General features: G+C 37.2%; 1 protein-coding gene across 1 annotated transcript; it reads left to right on the top strand.

Moving 5' to 3' along the window:
- Positions 1-19,183: 19,183 nt before the first annotated feature.
- LOC130934385 (uncharacterized) lies at positions 19,184-20,124 on the top strand. The gene is made up of 2 exons (XM_057863960.1): positions 19,184-19,436; positions 19,547-20,124. The coding sequence occupies exons 1-2, from the start codon at positions 19,184-19,186 to the stop codon at positions 20,122-20,124; spliced, it is 831 nt and encodes a 276-aa protein (XP_057719943.1).
- Positions 20,125-20,241: the final 117 nt, after the last annotated feature.

The raw sequence follows: 20,241 nt of genomic DNA, 5'->3' as shown, positions 1-20,241 counted from the left end.
CTTTCAACAAACTTTCCATCTGTTTTTCCACATCATATGGAACTTTAGGACATTTTTTCATGTCTCTAGTAATCTTTGCTAGATGTTTCTTCATCCTGTGAATTCTACCTCCATTGAAAACTTGTAGACAAAATAAACATTGATATTGTGGTTTTCCATTCACGTGTTATAGAGCAACATATTTCCAAGCTAAATCTGTTTTTCTCCTAAGGTTAGAAGAACCTTGTGACTGACTATCGTTAGCACTACGGGAATTAGGATTAGCAGCATCATTCGGAATAGGAGTATCGGCATGCATGTTATTATTCACAGAAGCATTGTTATCAGCAGTTGCTTCTTGATTAATACTATCTTCCATAACTGAAATTAATAAAACATGTATGAAATTAAACAACACAACACAACACAACACAATGAACATACACAGAAATTGAACAGTTCACAGATGGAGTTCCAGAAATTGAACAGTTCACAGAGCAAGTTCACAGAAATTGAACAGTTCACAAATGAAGTTGAGCTGCAAAATAGAAGACCAGCCATCTTAACATTCAGATTTTTTATTTTTTATGCTCAGCAACAAACAGAAATTGAGCCGAGGACTAAACACAAATTGACCAACAAATAGAAATTGTGCAACAAAGAGGAATTAAGCTGCAAAATAGAGCAGAAATTGAGCAGAGGACCAAACACAAATTGACCAAACACAGCCACTTACTTTTCAGATTATTAATTTCTTATGCTAATTACTAACCAACAAACAGTCAAACAGAAATTGAGCAGAGGAACGAAGAAGGAAGAAGATGAGCACTGAAATCAGAAAATGCATAGAGCAAGTTCACAGAAATTGAACAGTTCACAAATGAAGTTCACAGAAAATTAAGCCGAGGTCTAAGTTCAGTTCACATTGAGGACAAAGAGAAAGAGAACATGAGCAGAGGTCTAAGTTCAGTTCAGTTCACAGAAAATTAAACCGAGGTCTAAGTGCACTGAAATTGAACAGTTCACATCGATGGAAGAACATGAGCAGAGGCGAAGGACAAAGAGAAATGAGCAGAGGACGAGTCACTCACCTGGGGTCGATGGAGGGCTACCGGTGTTGACTGTTGAGGACCGCCGATGAGAGGCTACTGCGTGCTGGTGTTGAGACTTGAGAAGATGAAGACGATGGAGATTGAGGGCTACTGGGCAGGAACCAGGCGACGATGGAGATTGGAGGGTTGCTGGAGCTGAGGATGGCGACACCACGGGGGCGAAGGATGGCGACAGGGGGCTATGGTTCAGGCAGCGCGACTAGGGTTCTCCTTTTCCATTGGAGATGATTCAGATGATGATTGATGAATGAATGGGGCTGGGGCTCGGAGGAAGAAAGGGGGGTGGGATGCTCCACGGGCGGGTCGGGTCGGGTTTATTTTTTTATTTTTTTAAAACGTAAAACGGCGTCGTTTAGCGTAACCGGCCGGTCACCGGTTCAGTCCAACCGGCCGGTTTTTGACCGGTTTACTGGTTCTTGAGCGGTTCTTCTCTCTGCGGTTTTCAGATAAGGACCGGACTGTTTGCAGCGCCGGTTCACGGTTAAACCGATCGAACCGGCCGGTCCGATCCGGTTTTCAGAACCTTGGTGATTTGTCTAATTAAAGTCGTTATTTGCTCAAATGAATATTATTAGTGATTGTTTTTTAACTTAATATTTAATTCTTGTGATAAATGATAATTGAGAATGAACACAATTGTCCCAAAGAGATTTGCATATTAATTTTAGAGTAAAGGACAAAATCATCCCTGACCTTTTTTACTGCAAACATTTTCGTCCTCGAGGATTAGAAAATACTTAAATGTCTATGACCCCGTTAAAAACTGGACAGTTTGACCCCTCCATTTGAGTGTCTCCGTTTTTCTTGACGGAAAATGGTGACGTGGCTCCCGTGGTGCTGAGCTGGCCTTAATGGGCTGCCACGTCGGATGGGCTTTTAAAAAGAAGACAAATTAGTCCCCAGACTAAAAAACGCTGTCGTTTCTCAGTCATCCCCAATGTATGAAATCCTGGAGTCCTAATCCTTCGAATGCATTCTGACGGTGAAGCGGAAGAAGGAAGAAAGGGAGCATTCCGACCATGGCATCCGAAGGTGTGTTCTCAAGCTCGAGAAGAGGCCCAGTTCTGACCGCCAATAATGGAAAAGAGTGCGTGTCACCAAAGTGCTTCTGTGGAGAAAACGCAATCCTGTTCATGTCGAGGACGACCAGAAATCCGAAGAGATTGTTTCTGGGATGTCCGTTTTATAAGGTATGCAAAGGAAATCTGTTTAACTCCATTTGTGGTAGGGTTTATCCTTAATTCCTGAATTTCTTAGCTTTGAGGATTGATTTTGTGTAGGTTAGACAACCATGTTACAAGTATTTTATGTGGCTGGACGAGCACATAGCTGGTCTTGGTGTTGGTGTTACAAGGTACCTGGGGCATGAGCAAATTTTGCATGGTGAAGAGCATCACTGGAACAAAGACATGGAAAAGAGGATAATGTTGCTGGAGAAGAGGATAGAAGCGTTAGAGGTTAAGAAAAATCGAATTGGATGGAGCATATGTGTGATGTTTGTTGTCCTGATATTTGCATTATTTAGTTATAAGAAATGATGTAAGAGGTGTGAAATGTTGAAAAGGAAATGTATTAATCATTTGTGTATCTGACATAAGTTTGGGTCATTTTTGTGATTATGTATGTATGAAAAGAAAGTTGGCAAAGTTACAAGAAATCAAACTTTCAACCATTAATGATCAACATAAAGTTGGCAAAGTTACAGGAAATCAAACTTTCAACCATTAACATCAAAATAAAAGGAAAGTAATATGTCTTTCTACCATTAACATCTTCTTACTTCACAAATAAAGTTTGAACCAAAATAAAGACCCAAACCAAAAAAAGGAAATAGTATCTAGAATTTCTGGTTATCAGTTACATTGGGTCACAGCTAAACAAAATAAAACATAATATCGTCAGCCGTCAGTCATGTTAATTCCTTAGATGTTGGGTTAGTTGGTGTTGTTGTTTTGGAGACTTCCTGAGCTGGTGCTACTTGCGATGTGCTAGATTGTCCTTGAATCAGTGGTGCCAGTGGCCTGAAGATCTTCTGCTTTGGTATGAATTTTGATGGTTTCGGGCGAGAAATATTGTTAACCATCGATGGAACCTTGCCTGGATCTTTACTTGGAGGGGTTGTTGTTGGGGCTGGTGGCCTGAATGGAGTGACTCTTGCTCCCAGAGTTGGTATCACAAGTGTGGATCTAGTAAACCTGGATGGAGCTGGTGCAACATTTGCAGGATTTGGTGCAGCTGCACTCATAACCTGCACGCAGGAGCAGACCAAAACATGGGGAAAAATTAAAGCACATCAACTGGGTTCAAACAAGTCATATTTCAAATTGATCAGAAAGACAATAAACTAAATAGTTACAGTAGTTGCTTGTTGCAGGGGTGTTGTGTTGGTTGGTTGGCTACTTAAAGAATCCTGGAGAGTTAATGAACATGATCAGTCAGCATGATAATAAGACAGATTAGTCCCTTAAGTTTTCTATACTAAGACATACTGATCCTTGAGAAAATCCATACTAATACGCATTAACCCCTAACCTTTGAGCTAATAAGACATATCAGTCCCTGACAATGTTATTTATAAATCAGCAATTCCAGAAGAGTGTGTTATTCAAACCAGAAATAGAGAATGCAAACTTACCCCTAGAGTTGGAGCCGACTGTGACAAAGGAAGCACAACCATTTGTTGAGAGCTGCTTCCTTCTTTCTTCTTAGGCTTCTTAGGCTTCTTTGTTTTCGGTTTCCAATTGGGGTTTGATGGAGCTCCCTTGCAGGTTTTGTAGTTGTGGCCCTTTTCACCACACTTACTGCAAGCCACCGAGAATGACTTCTTCAATTTTTCCCCTTGCATCAATGGCTTAACAGGATCTTTCTGTCTGTTGTGAACATTTGGCCGGCCAATAGGTCTCTTGATGGTGGGGGGTTCTGGTTGTGAGTACTCAGTTCGGGGCCAAAATTCTGCACTGGGGACTGGTTTGATGCAATGTGAATAAGTCCTCTTGATTGATTCCATACACAACCACAGGTGCACATAATCTTTTGCCCTGTCACGCCTCTTCATTATAGCAGCAAGTGCATGTGTGTAAGGCATCCCTAACCAAAAAATGTATTCAGTTTTAACGCAGAGTATGGAGTAGGTAAATGACATGTGAACAAACAATTAATAATTCATAGTCAAGGCATTCTAATTACAGGTGAACAAACAATTACCAGTAAGTTGCCATCGATTGCAGGAGCATGTGTATTTAATCAGGTCCACATCAACCTTGATTCCTTTGCGGTTCACCTAAAACCTTTTTCTTTCATTATATCCAACCCACTCTGCCGTCCACTTTGTGCTAAGAGTAAGTAATTTTTCCATCCGTTTTTGCTGCACTGGTGCTAGTTTACCAGGGTAATTTTCAAATACTCGCTTGTGGTTTACCATCCTCTTCATCAGGTAATACCTGATTTCTTCACACATCGCTTGTGGCCTTCACCTTCATCCTCTGACCCCATAGGTGTGTGTAATTCTTTCGACTCATACTCAAACATGATTTTCTCAGGCTCTATCGGAACTTCACTTACATACCATCTGCCTACATTATCAGAAACCACTTCAAGCCTATTGCCACCACCTCCTACATTATCAGGAACCACTTCAGGCCTATCAGCAACTGGGTCCATTCCACCATCACCAGCTGCCCCTGTGTTAGCCTGACCACTCCGTTCTCCACCTGCATTCTCCCTCGCACCATACTGCACCTTCTTCTTACCCTTCTTATGATTATCCTTCATCTGTTGTCTCTTTGTGATATTTTTTTTGGGGGTTATCACCTTCTTCCTGGGCTTTCTTTTTCTCTTGCCACCAGCAGCCCCGCTATTGTTGTCAGAATCACTTCCATCACTCTCAAACCCAGCTGGTGGAGGTTTATACAATACATCCTCGGTGTTCTCGTACCCATCATCCGATGAAGAGGATGTCTTCAATTCATCTAGAATTTTATCCACATCCACATCCACTTCATCATCACCATTCCTACCAGCATCATCTACTACCTCCGGAGCATTAACGGGGTGGTCAAAGAAAATGTGAAACTCAAGAGAATGTTGGTCCTTCAGTAAGTTTTCTCGCATTGCATTGATCCCTGCATCCCCAGTTAACTCGTTCAGACCAGACTCAAGATTGCCACTTCTTCGATCATACCAGTATACTACGTTGTATGACTGGTATCCCAAACCCTTAAATAAGGTTACAAGGTCCCCAAAGTTCACAAAATCTAGGTCCATCTCCGGGAACCTCTCCTCCTTACCATTTTGATATACAAGGACACCATCACTACCTCTCACGAAGTTGCCTCCATGGTGAAAAATTGGCACTACAAAAACATCCACCATCTAAAATTTACTAAGAAACAACTTTGTGTTAGTACTAGGATACGTTGAAAATTTATTTCAGAACCCCCCTAAACCCTAACACAATGCTTCCTACTACTACTTCTATCCACCATGCTCTAAAAACCAGTTTTAGCCCTCATTACACCACTGTTACACAGTCTCAACATGCACCCATGATGACTTCACCCTTAGTACAAACATGAACTCCATAAACTTCAGGGGTAAGGAAGGCGATCTTACCTTGACAGGAAGATGGCAGTGCTGACCTCGCCAGTAACCTTCTTTCCTACCACCGACAGCAACTCCACTGCATGCCGATTGCTCTTCCACGTAGTGCAGTTTTTGGAGGAAGAAACAGGGGAGAACTTTGATCGTTTTGGTGTTATGGATGTTGCGTATGTGAGTTAAGGTAAGTTTCCAAAGTTGGGGAGAAACGGCAGCATTTTTGAGTCTGGGGACTAATTTGTCTTCTTTTTAAAAGCCCATCCGACGTGGCAGCCCGTTAAGGCCAGCTCAGCGCCACGGGAGCCACGTCACCGTTTTTCGTCAAGGCAAACAGAGACACTCAAACGGAGGGGTCAAACTGTCCAGTTTTTAACGGGGTCAGGGACATTTAAGTATTTCCTAATCCTCGGGGACAAAAATATCAGCAATAAAAAAGGTTAGGGACGATTTTGTCCTTTACTCTTAATTTTAAGATATGGTAAAATATGTGTACTCGAATTAGGTTCCTCTTCTTCTTCTATTAGGATAAGTTGTCAAAAAATGTTTACCACAATTTCTTTGTACCTATCAACATTAGTTTTCAAGTCGTCACACTTCCAACCTCTTCCCTATACAAATATCTCTATGCTTTAGAGCTATTCTCAATTTCTAAATTCATTTCACCATATTAAACCCAAAACTAAATAATTCAATGGTAGTTTTTCTACGGTAAAGATTTAAGGCTGCGTTTGTTTATAGAGACAGGACATTAAGACAGGGACACTGAGATACAAAATCATGTTTGGCAGAGAAGACATGGACAGAGACAATGTGTTCAGAGGCACTGAATTAGTGTATTTTGTGTCCATCCTGATAGGAAGGACACTGATAAACCACTATTTTATGGTTTATCTTGTGCTCAATTGAGTGGTTTTTATCAACTCTTCACCCACTTATTCATACTATTCGCATGTTTTACGTTTTCCTTCCTGATTTTGTGCTATGATTGAAAACATGCTTCTTTGACCTTTAAATTACTAACTTCAATCCTCTCTTATTACCATTAGATGCCTTGATATGTGTGTTAAGTGTTTTCAGAGATTACAGGGCAGGAATGACTTGGAGGATGGAAAGGAAGCATGCAAAAGTGGAAGGAATACAAGAAGTTGAAGGAACTGCAAAGCTGTCAGCCTGACCCTCTCGCACTATAACGATCATAACTTGAGCTACAAAGGTCTAAATGATGCGGTTCTACTTGCGTTGGAAAGCTAACACCCGGGGCTTCGATTTGATATATAATTTGTCATAGTGGCCGTATAGATAGGCGACGCGAATGCGTGCTCCACGCGGATGCATCGCAGTGACGAAAATCAGCATGGCAGATGTCTTCTCCAGCGATTTCTGGGCTGTTTTCGACCCAGTTTGCGGCATAAAAAACACAGATTAGAGGCTATAAAGTGGGAGAATCCATTCATTCATAATCATGAGCTCATAATATAGATTTAGATGTAGTTTTGATAGAGAGGTTCTCTCCTGTCTCTTAGGTTTTAGGATTAGGATTCCTTTTAAAGGATTTAGGATTTCAACTCTTCATCAGGTTCAATATTCCTTTTACTTTATATCTCTCTTCTACTTTGAGATACTTTAATGCTTTTATTTATGTTTAATTTATGTTGCCCAATTGGCTTATGAATATTTTCCATGTTAGATTTGACTGCTTTGAATGAATATTATTTGAGGTATTCCAGATATTTATGATTCTTATTTAGCTTTTTATATTATTGGCTTTAATTGATTAATTGAAAGCTCTTGAGTTATCAACTATTCAGGATTAATTGTTATGTCGGCTGATTAATTGGAATTCCACTAACTCTAGTCTTTCCTTAGGAGTTGGCTAGGACTTGGGAAATCTAACCAATTGGTTCACTTGACTTTCCCTTGCTTACGCAAAGGTTAACTAAGTGAGATTAACTTCCATTCTCATAGGAGTAACTAGGATAGGACTTCCAAATTTCCATATCTTGCCAAGAGTTTATTTTATAGTTAATTATTTATTTTATTTGTCATTTAATTTACTTGTTCCTCACTTTCAAAATCCCAATTTACAAAACCCATAACCAATAATAAGAATATACCTCCCTGCAATTCCTTGAGAAGACGACCCGAGGTTTGAATACTCGGTTATCAATTTTAAAAAGGGTTTGTTACTTGTGACAACCAAAACGTTTGTACGAAGGGATTTCTGTTGGTTCAGAATCTATACTTACAACGCGACTTTATAAAATTCTTTACTAGCGAAAATTCTAACGTCAGACACAGAGACAGTAACAAGGAACACAACTTACTTTTTATTTTTTCTTTCATTATTCTTGTTAATTTTTCATAATTATATTTTTTATTGTTATATTTTTCATCTCAAATTTTTAAATGAAAAAAATTAGAATAAATTGAATTTTTATAATTTGTTCTAGTTTATCATCAAACAGAATACAAGAACACAAAATTTTGTATCTCTGTCCATCAGTATTTTGTCCTATTCTATTCTCAGTGTCTTGTCCTGTCCTATTCTTAGAAACAAACACAGCCTAATATACAAAAATTTTCTTATTTAAATGCTGTTACTACATGTGGTTAGAAAGGAGCAGGTTTTACAGAAAAGCTTCTCCCAAATGTGGCTTGGATGTTTTGAAGCTGAGCCAACATTTCGAACAAAGTTAATCAAGTTCCGTTCTTGATGATGGACTGTTGGGCCATTGTTTTATATTACACTGAGTATAGAGATTGGACATTGCCCATTAAATTTGAAAATAATATTTTTGTGGGGACATAATTATTTTTTTTAGTTAATGTTTAATATTTTGTTTGAAAAATAACCTTTTGTGAGAATTTGATTTTGTTTTTATAGTTATTAGTTGCTAATTATTTTTTCGTTAAACAGTAAAGACTTATTTAGCAAGCATTTATTTCCATCATTTCATTATAGTATATAGTATGACCTTTGTTTATATTTCTGTGTTTTTGGAAAAGAAAATAAATAAAATATCCAATAAATATATTTCATTTATCAATAATTTCGTCATATTACAAATATAAATACAATCACCGTTATTTCATTAGAAACAATTAATTCAACATTATATAATTGTTATGTGCCAAAATGGTTGTTCACTTAATAATTTAATATTGATATTTTAAATTTGAGCAAGTTATTTTCATGTTAAAACTAGCGGTTCAACTAACTCTATCATGTCTGTTTAGTCATTTTTTATTATTTTAAAGAAATTTTTATTTTTATTTTTATTTTTAAAATTATAAATTTAACTTTGCCAATGTTATACCTGCAGTACATAGCTAATTCTAAGTCTGGATAAAGGAGGAGGGTTATGTTAGGCCTTCGACAATCAACATAAAACTTAGTCGAATTTTCATGACATGGATCAAAGACATTATTGCGCTAAAGTTAAGTCATTGTTCAGAAGCAACGCGCTGTATGGCTCACGTACAGTGTCAAATGAGAAAGAGTCGCTGCATCGGTGCTCGGGTGTAATGTTAAATGAGTAAGGGTTACTGCGTTTTCGTGAATGGACGAGGGTAAATAAGTTATTTCACAAAGAAACAGGTAAAGGTAAAGGTAAAGGTTGAAACGACAGAAAGTTGAGATTTTGGACATGGAATATAGGCACTCTAACAGGAAAATCTATGGAGGTGATGGATATCAAACTCGCGAGTCTAGGTAAACTCGTGGAGCTGACCTAGACTCGACTCGTAGACTCGTACGAGTTTACCTGTTATACATTTTTTATAAAAAATATATATATATCATGTATAATATATATATTTACTCAGATATAGACATTCAAACTTAATAATTTCAACATCAAAACACATAATAAATTAACATAATACTACAATTACAAGTTACAACAAGTACTCTAGATAACACATTTAAATTCTTCACAAGTATGTATCTAATTCAACATAAAACACACAATCACACAATCAAAGCTTCATAAGACACAACCAAGACACAACCGAATCTTCTCTTTTTCAATGTTGCTTCTTTAGCCTCCACACAGACTTTCAACATCACAGCCTTAACTTCTTCAGGTACTGAAGCACAAGGCTCTGAATCCTCTTTAGTATCGGCAAGATGATGCTTAAATCTATAAATTCCTCCGCTTATAGTCTTTAAGCAATTATTACACTTCACTTTTTTACCATTGCCTTGAACATCAATCCCATGTTTCCATCCTATATCACTTCTATTTCTAGTTGCATTTTTCCTCCTAGAAACAGCAGGTGTAGGTTTAGGAATACTAGGAAGCGAAGACCCTATCCTTGAACCAACATTCTCAGACATTTTGTATTTTTATCCCTAAAAATCAACAACCCAGATAACAAATTCATATTCAGATTATCCACTAACTAAATTCAGATTTCGGATTCAGATTCAGTTGATAAATAATAAATTCAGATTTCATATTTCAATTGCCAAGTGATGAGTGATCCACTACCAAAGTTGAATTATTCATAACTAACACTAACATTTCATATTTTAGATATTCAGACCCATTTACAAAAAAAAACCACTAACTAAATAACTAACAGTTTAAACCAGAAAACCAGTAAACCACACATTTTAACCATGAAGCATGAAACATGAAGCAACATCAGTTTACTAACTTATTAAAGCATGAAGCAGCATCAGTTTAATTTTTTTTCCATCATATCAAATCTCATTAACCAATTCTGTGTATGATTTAAACTAAATTAAAAAACTTAAAAAGTTAATATCAGAAGTTCAGAACCAAAATTGCAGAATTTAGACAAAAATTGTTAATATTTGAATTTCTTTAAAAAAATTACCTTGGAGAACATGGACAGAATTGAAGCAGATCGGCAGTGCAGAATAGGGGCGACAAACAGGGGAGGCAAACACAGTGAAGCACTGAAGCAGAAGTAGAATTGGAACAGGAGCAGTGAGCAGGGGTGACGGCCAACGAACGCAGAACAGGGGCGGTGAACAGCGTGCTGTGAATCGTCGAAGTGTTCGACGTGGGTGTTGGGCTGGTGTCAGTGAGTAGCATGAGGAACCTTCACCAGTTCGGCAGTTTAGGACATCAGGACATGAACGATGGGGGGGTGGTGGGCAGTGTCGGCGATGTACGTGTACAACGACTCGGCGACACGAGGAAAACTGGTTGGTTAGGTGAGGCGACAGGCGAGGGATGAAGAATCCATCCGGCCTCTGTGTGGCGGCGCAAACAACGGTTCTGGTGGATGGTGGCGATTTGGCAAACGTTGGAAAAGAAGAAGAGACTCAGGGCTTGGTGGAGAGTGAGGGCTTGGAGTGCGCCGTTTTGAATTAGGGTTATTGGGTGATGGGTTAGCTGTAGTTGTTGTTTTTTTGGGGCCCAAAACGACGCCGTTTTGACGAAAATGGGCACCCAATTCAAACTCGCTGACTCGCTAGCAAACTCGCGAGTTTGAGTGATTCTGTCCGAGTCTAGCCGAGTCTACCCGAGTCTACCCAGAAACGAGTTTGTATTCGAGTCAACTCGATTCCACTACCTAAACTCGTAAACTCGTATGAGTTTACGAGTTAACTCGCGAGTTTGACAACCATGAGGAAGATTAACATCATGTGTCTACAAGAAACAAAATGGGTCGACGCAAAGATTCCGTAGAGATTTTTTTTACTAGGCTCTTATGTCAACACACCCTCATTCACGCCACCACCTTTGTCATTTCCTATATGCAATGTGTTGCGAATTGGATTGATGATCTTGATAGAGTTCATTGCCTCACATGCGACCTTCAGGTCTCTAAGAAAAGAGAATATATTCCCCGATTCTCGGAGGATACGCGTTGCGAATTAGTTGCGTCTATACTTCTAATTGCAAAATTTGGTTAGTATTGCAAGATGAAGTTAGTGTGCCATTTCTATGACTCTTGTCTCAAAAACTCTAGCCTCTTAGCGCTCTGGGACGAGAGTGGGGAACACCCTACGCGCAAGTCGACTCCACCAAACCAGAATCGAATAATTTTTTTGAATAAATTAGTGTTTAACAAAAATAATTATGATGTTGATTTTTTAATAAGACTATTTTCTAGAAAAATAAATGATTAGTTTATCACTTGTTTAAAAATGATTAAAGATTAATTTATATTTTATTTTATGAGAGATGAAAGGTTAAGAACTAATCATTATTTTAGAATGATTATTATAATATTATACAATATCAAGAATTTACAGAAAACAAAAAAGGATTAGGGACTAATGTATGTTATAAAGAAAAATCTATTTGTGGTTGTAGTTCAAACTTAGAACATTTGTAGTGGTACATCAATTATACATTGTATATTTAACAAAAAAACAAACAACTTAGTATAGCCGTAATTAACCTAAGTATTATTGTATAAAAAAAATAAATACGTTAATATTTTTTAAAATATATCATTATGTTTACTAAAATATTTTTATTATTAATTAGTAAATGACAAAAATATTTTGTATTAGAGGTGTAATCTAAATATTAATTATAAAATTTAAATAGAATTGATGCTTTTTTTATAAATATATACAATGAAGGATGATTCACAAAAGTACTGCAACAAAAAAAGACAACGTGACTATAATAGTAGTTGAACTCAAGAAGCATGACTTTGTAAAATATTTACGCCACAAAGGATACTAATTTAACAAATTGGTATACATTAATAAAAAGAGTAACCGGTATTCAAAAAATATTTGAAGGCAATGGCATCCCATTACCTCAAAGTTGATTAAAAAAAAAAAAAACACAAATTTTCATCTTATCACCATGCATTCATTCATATTGGATTAATTTTTTAATATCAATAAATTTTACAACATAAATCTCACTACAAATAATAATAATAATAATAATAATAATAATAATAATAATTAATTAATTAATAAATAAAGGTCTATCCCATTTCTAATCCATTCATCTTAATAAAAATACTTTTAATCCATTTTCTAATAACAAATTCCTTTTTTTTTTTACCAAATATAAGGAGACTCGAATTCGCTACCTCTTGGATGAATATGAAAAGATTATACTATTTGAGTTATAACTCATTGGCCAATAACAAATTATTTTACATGCAAAAAAAAAATTCATATTTCATTCTAGATAAAATATATTAATAAATAAAGTTTACTCATATTCTTGTATTCTAATATTAGACTGAAAATATGAAATACTACTTTTTTTGTGACCAACATCAAATTGTAAAAGGCCTACAATTAACTCAACATAAAGCCCATGCCCTATAGGACCAATCTAAAATGCGTGTAGTAACTTCCACACCTTTATTTTATTCACTCCGTAACCATACTCACCAAACAAGGCTCAACGTCACAAACAGACCCGACAAGCCCTGCAATGCCTCTGCATCATTGCTTCGGCTCAACCAACTACTGGATACGTGTCTAGTTTTCATTGTCTAAAGTGGAATATCTGTAAATCTGTATCAATTTAACTCTGTACCGTATAATTAACCATAATTTAATATAAATGCGTTCTTCATAAGATCATACTTATGTCTTCAATAGTTTTAAATATTGTATATTTTCATCTGACATGATACCTAACTTTTTCCTTTTTAAAAATAATGTTTTTTTAAAAGTATTTACAAATTCATTAAGGCTATTCACAACATATAGTTTCAAACCTTATATTAATATGAAAAAAGTTTGGAAACCAAAATAATTCAGTTATAACTAATAAAAAATTTTCTAATTTGACTTCATTTATATAACTTCTTTATATTTTAATTTTTTATTTCTCTCTCTTATCACACAACATATCACATTATATCTCTAACGATTAGGATGTAATATGTAAGAACTGAAAGTTAATAACCGTTTAAAATAAAATAAAATAATAAATTAATTGTTCGAAATAGGTTTAAAAATTTAGACATCTTAATTTCAAAATTTGAGATGAGATTTGAATTCATTGGATTTTTTCGAGTGAGAAAATGTCATTTTCTGCGATACTAATTCTAAAGGTTTGGCTCAAAATTGGGCCAAACGCACCAAAAACGTTAAGCGATTGGACCAGGCCCAAATTAAACCCAAGCCTAACATATAAAAGCATAACTTAATGAGCCATTCAGCTCATAATACACACACATAAGAGGGAGATGCAACTCAATTGAGAGGAGAGGAAGAAGAGCTACTATTCATCTTTTTCTTCATTTGCTTGTAACTTGAGCCACGATACTCCGATTCGCGTGCTGTTTGAGGCAACGCGAAACTCTCACCGAGCCCGTCATTTCTATCTAAACAAAGTGGTAAGGAACTCTCAATTTCTTGTCCAGTTCTTTGTCCTAACAATTTTATAATTTTGAATTTAATCATTGAGTAGATTCTTTGATTTTGGTTGTTTAGGGTTGATCTAGTATTGGATTATTGTTGGATTTTGTCCCCTAATACCATTGGGTAAAGTAAGTCACTTTGAAATCCTTGTGGTTTAATGTTTTGGTAAGCTCTAATGTTAATTTGGTGTATTGTATGATATTAGAGTAATTATATGTTGATTTGGAGTTAACTTAGTGGATTTGGAGTACTTGGATTGAGCTTTGGTGGCTAGACTTTGTGGAAGTTTGTTTGGAATCATTTTAGTGTTTTGTACGTGTTGAGAATCGACTAAGGTATAATTTCGATTTTCTTTAAATAATATGTAATGTTGTGGGCAACTTAGGCTAGTAGACCTTAGGATAAGATTGAATTGATGATGAATATTGATTATTAATGATACTTGATGATGATTGTGATGTTGATAAGGAGTTATGATGATTATTGGTGTGAATGGTAAATCATGATGCTTGTTGATGTTGATGAGTGTTTATGATGATTTTAGATGTTGATGAATGTGCTGATGATGATGAATTGTTGCTTGGGTTGAGAATTATTGAGATTGGTAATCCATAAGTAGGAAATGTTAAAATAGTTGATGGTTTAGGAAAATTAATAAATAATGACATGAGTTCTATTAAATTGAGAAGTTGAAAGGGATTTAGATGGTTGAATGGTTGAGGAATGGTTGGTAAGAACTGTGGGTTTTTTTTATATTGTTGGAATGTGATTAAATTAATTTGGTTTGAGAGATTTGGTAAATTTTGAGAAATTGACAAATTTGAAAAATCTTGTTCTTAATCAATTTTGACGGGCTATAACTTGGCTTTTGGAGTTTAGATTTGAGTGAACTTTATTTAAAATTAAAGATGGTTAGGAGAGCTTTAAAATGGTATAAAGATGAGTGAAATTAGAATTTTGTAGAGAAAGTTATGGACGTTAGAACTTAGGGTCAAAAAACTAAATTCTGTGATGTTGCAGAAAAATTGGAACTCTGGTATGTGTGCCCACTCACAAACCAGAGTGAGTGTTACAACTCATGCATATGCACGAGGGAGTGTGCGCATGCACACCTTGGGACATTTGCAAGTTGTGCGTACGCACAATATCATGCGTATGCACAGGCCGGGAAAGTCCCTCTGGTGCGTGCATACATACAAGATGAAAATTCTTATGGTGCGTGCGTACGCACAGATTCCATGCGTATACACAAGTCCTGTTTTTTTACCTAAAAACTCTATTTTTAACTGTTTGGTCTCCCCGACAAGCTTGTAAACTTCTGTAACACTTGTTTAAGATCTCTCTAGCTAATATTTAGACTTTAAAACATGGAAGAACACAATAAGTGACTTTAATTAGATATTTTTTGGTAATAAGTTTAGGAGACGATGACTTAGGCTTGGAATGAACTGTGGATGGAGTGACTTGAGTGGATTAGTAGAGTGTTGAGTTGATGATCCCTTGAGATAAACAAATGATTGAGATTATTGAAAATGATGAGATTCACAGTGATAACTAATTGGGAAATACACTATGTTACTGTTGTGATATGATTAGTAAGTCATTATGCGCCTGGAAAGAATGGTGGTTGATCCCGCTTGTCGAGGTTGTGGCTCCGATATAAGAACAGTGGTTAATCCTGCTTACGTTGAGATGTGAGGTCTGAGGCAGAGTATTCTGTTCGCATCCTTTCTGGTCACAAGAGAGTGCTCGGACACTATATCCCATAAAAGTGTGCTAGGGAACTATATCCCAGGGGCCATATTTATATACGTGATAGAAAGGAGACATCCCAAGGAAATATGTCGGGTTGGCAGTTGAACCGACAAGTGATATCACTGCCAATAGGACAGACATTTATCATATGCATTCTTAAGAAGTTGTTTGCTTTGCTTACTTGCATCTATTGCCTAAGTGTATAATATGCTTACTTGCTAGATGAATTACCTGCTGTAAATGTATATTACTTGTGTTTTACTTGCTTGCATCTACCTGTGTTTTCTGCTAGAAATGAGGAGGTTCGGTAGGTGGTGGCGATGGGATCGCACGGAGGATAGGTTGGCAAAGGCTGTATGACAGTGGTGACTCTGCTAGTTAGAAATTCCTTTAAATTAGATAGCCCTTTTATGGAATTTTATTTAAATATTTCTAAGTTTGAATTGTATGCATGTGGAAAGTTCTAGGATCGCCTTTGACTTTTCGGAACCTTATATCTTATTTATTGGGCACTGTTACCATACTGAGAACCTCCGGTTCTCATACCATATGTTATTGTTCTTTTTCAGATGCAAGTCGCAACCCACTTTGGTGAGTTACAGATGGTGACAGAGTGAAGGATTGCTCTCCTTTTTATTTTGTCAATTTGATGTAGTTTCTCTCACTTTTGTATATTGAACTTGTTGCCTTAGAGGCTTAACTTTGAGAGATAAGATGTATCTATTTTAGCACTCAAAAACTCTGTTGTATTTTGTTGGAACTAGTCGGCCTAAACTCCGCGGGCTATGATTAGTTTTCCCTTTGTTATTGTATATATCATAGTTCTGAAAATCGAACCGGACCGACCGGTTCAAGTGGATTAACCGAGAACCGGTCACCTAGCCGGTCCGGGTAAGGTTAGAAACCGCTTGACAAAAAACCAGTGAAAAAATCGGTCGAACCGACAGTTAACCGGTGAACCAGCAGAACCGTCCGATTTTTTAGCAGGTTTTTTAAAGGTCCGATTTTGTCATTTGTTTCAGAAACGGCGTCGTTTAACGCCTGAAACAAAAAAAAAAGAAAAAAAGAAAAAAGACAGAAAGCCCACTATCCCCATTCTCAATTCCCAAATCCAACCTAAACGCATAACCCTCTCCCTTCTGAAATCATTTTTCTTCCTCTCCTAGTCGTCTCCCAGCCTTGCTCTCCTCCTACCCAACCGCTGCATTCCCCCTCTTCGCCGTCGTCCCCTTCCCTTCACCTGCGCAAGCTCGTCCATTTTGCTTTTCTTGCTCACCCCATTGCCGTCACAATCATTGCCTTCCAGCCACTTTATAGACGTCATCGTGGCTACTACCCTCCCATCAACTCCTCCCTGTCAGAAGCCTTGCAATCGCCGACGTCGTCGCTGTTACACACAACACCCCTCCATCTTTCTTTCTCTCTAAATTCAAAATCCCCTTCTGAAGAACCCTAACCCTATCTAGCCCGTGTTCGAGACATGAACTTCAACACCTTTAATTTCAAAATTTTTATTTTGCAAGCAAGCAAGAAGATGGCAGATGCCAAACCCGCAAAAGATTTTAAGGCTGTGTTAAACAAATTTCAGAAGGCACAACGTCTTGCAGCTAAGAGAGAAACAGCGTATACTCCTTTTGTTCCACAAGCAGTTCTTCCTTCTAGGTGACTTATCAACTTTGTAGAAGTGAAAATGGCAAAATTTGATCCTTATTTGCTTTATGTGTGTGACTTATGTAGAATTTAAGTGATTATGTACAGTGACGGAAGAACAAGTTAATCTTGAAATAATATAACTTAATTTATTTGCACTTGTTCTTTGGTTATCAATTGTGTCCTGAATGCATTGTTGTTAATTCTTATGACCTATGTGTATGTGATTTTGATGTGGGCTTCTCTCACTTTCTTGTTTGTTACTGATTAGTCACAATTAATTAGTTTCTAATATTTTTTTCAAGTTCTCTCAAGTACTCTTCTTTTCTTTGTTTCCTGAAACTCTAGAAACTTGTTTCTGCATAATTAGTTTGCTGGGTTTGGATTCTGAATATTTGTTTTGAGAATTGTTGCTCATTATCTCAGTAAGAACTTGTTCGAAGTTAATTAAAAAATTTTTATTTTAGATTTTATTTAGAAATAATTAAAATTTTAAAGATTTTATTGAATATTTAATTAAACCGATTCAACCACGGTTCAACCTTGGTTGAACCATTAAACCGTTGAACTGGTCACTTAATCGGTTTAATAACTGGTTCGGTTTTCAGAACCTTAGTATATATATACCTTGTTTATCTTGTATCTATGATCTTTTCTCTTATCTTTACACTTTAGTTATCATGTGTGAATATTTCGCGCTTTTTTATCTCTGTTTTATGAGTCTTTGAGCTTTTATTCTTTCTTTGAGCTTCTAGTATATTATATTCTTTGACTATATTTTATTGTATGAGCTTTAGAACTGTCATATCGCTTTGTCGTCCTTTTTCTTTACAGCTAGAGGTAAGGCTAAGAGTGATAGGGTGTTACATTTAGTGGTATCAGAGTGGTTCACCCTCGTGAGCTTGAGGGATGGACTGTTTGTGCTTCATTGCATACTCTAGGTCATTTTTTCTTTCGTGCTATTTAGGATATCTGTTTGATATGCATAGCATGCTTGTTTGTGAGTACCTTTTTGAGATAATTAAATCACTAGACTTGAGATATTGAGACTGATCACTTTGATATCAATTGTTTGGTATGGACAGGATCCTGAATGGCGACTCGTGGATGGGGTTGACCACAGACACAAGGAGATAATGAGGATGACCAACCGGCCAATAACCATGTCGAGTTCATGATGGCAATGACTAACCTAGCTAACTCGATACAAGCGAGTGCTACTGTGATGACACAAGCTATGGAAAGGTTGGGGCAACCAGCCAGAAATAAAAATGGAAATGGAGAAGGGGCCGAGAACAACTTAGTAGGTGCTCCAATGACACTATCAGCTTTCCTGCAGGTGAACCTACTGACTTTCAGAGGAACAACAAATCCTACTAAAATAGATAATTAGTTCCAATCCATGGAGCATGCCCTGCAAACTTAGCATGTCTCCGATAATCAATTCATAGAGTTTGTGGCTTATCAGTTGATGGAAGAGAATCAACACTGGTGGTAGAGAGAATGCCGAGAGCTAGAACTTCAGAATGCGGACATTCCATGGGAGTTGTTTCGGACCACTTTCTACAAGATATTTTCCAGAGTCAGTGAGGGAGGCTGGAGAGTTGAAACTCATGCAACTGAAACAAGGGTCAATGTCTGTAGCTGAGTATACCAATAAGTTTGAGAACTCTGTAGGTTCTCAAGGGTATGTCAGGGGACCTCTGTGTCCTATGAGGGTTGGAAGTGCATAAAGTACCAAGGAGGTCTTAGGGAGAACATTATGAGTGTTGTGGCTCCGTTGGAGATTCGGAGGTTTTCTGAGTTAGTGAACAAGGCAAGGGTTATTGAAGATTGTGCTAAGAAGGTAGCATTGGCAAGGGATACTCGTGGAGGCATCAACAGAGGCCATGGAAAATATTTCCAGTCTAGGGGTCAAAACTTCAAAAGATGTGGACATGCCCCTCAACACCCTCAAGGTCAAGGAAACTTTAGGAGGACTAACTACGATCTGTATCACCAGGCGAAGGAAAGAGGTAAACAGAGTAAGACCTCTCCGGACTTAATTTTTGACCGTTGTAGATCTTTTCATCCTTTGATTCGTGCATGCTGGATATACGTGGCTATTTTACTTGTGGATTGCCAGGACACATTACAAAGGATTGCCCTTATAGAAGGAATCCGAATGTGCGTTGGAACCAACAACAAGACCAAGTGTTTGCTGTGAATGCCAATGATGCTGCTAAGTCAGATCCTTTGATGAGAGATAAATGTTTTATTAGTGACAAAGTGTTGGTTACATTGCATGATACGGGATCTTCACATTCATTCATTACATTTGATAAGGCTGCTAAACTAGGGTTAAAAATCTCGCACTTAGCTTTCGATTTGCATGCGCATACCCTATCTCAGATAGTTGTGACTAGATTAGGTTGTAGGCAAATACCTTTCAAGATTGAGGATAGATCTTTTGTTCATGACTTAATTTGTTTGCCGATGGTTAGGTTGGAGATGATTTTGGGGTTTGATTGGTTGTCAAAGAACCGAGTGTTGTTAGATTACTTTGAGCGAACAATTCGCTTTATGTCGGAAGGAAAAGGAGGAGCAGTTGTAGCTAAGAGTTATTACCTGAATTCTGTAATAGTGAACTGTAGTGGGAACGAGTGTCAGGGTTATATACTTTTAGCTTCGAATGCGTCAGGCGATGAGCAGAAGTTAGACTAAATTTTGCTAGTTAAGGAGTTTCCTGAAGTGTTTCCTGAAGACATTCTCGAATTCCCACCTTAAAGAAAAATTGAATTTGTGATAGACTTGGTGTTGGGAGCCGGCCCAGTATCAATT

Source organism: Arachis stenosperma, chromosome 6 (genome assembly GCF_014773155.1).
Source record: "Arachis stenosperma cultivar V10309 chromosome 6, arast.V10309.gnm1.PFL2, whole genome shotgun sequence".
NCBI classification, from domain to species: Eukaryota; Viridiplantae; Streptophyta; class Magnoliopsida; order Fabales; family Fabaceae; genus Arachis; species Arachis stenosperma.
The sequence above is the reverse complement of the archived record's forward strand: the minus strand, read 5'-3'. Positions and strand labels throughout refer to the sequence as shown.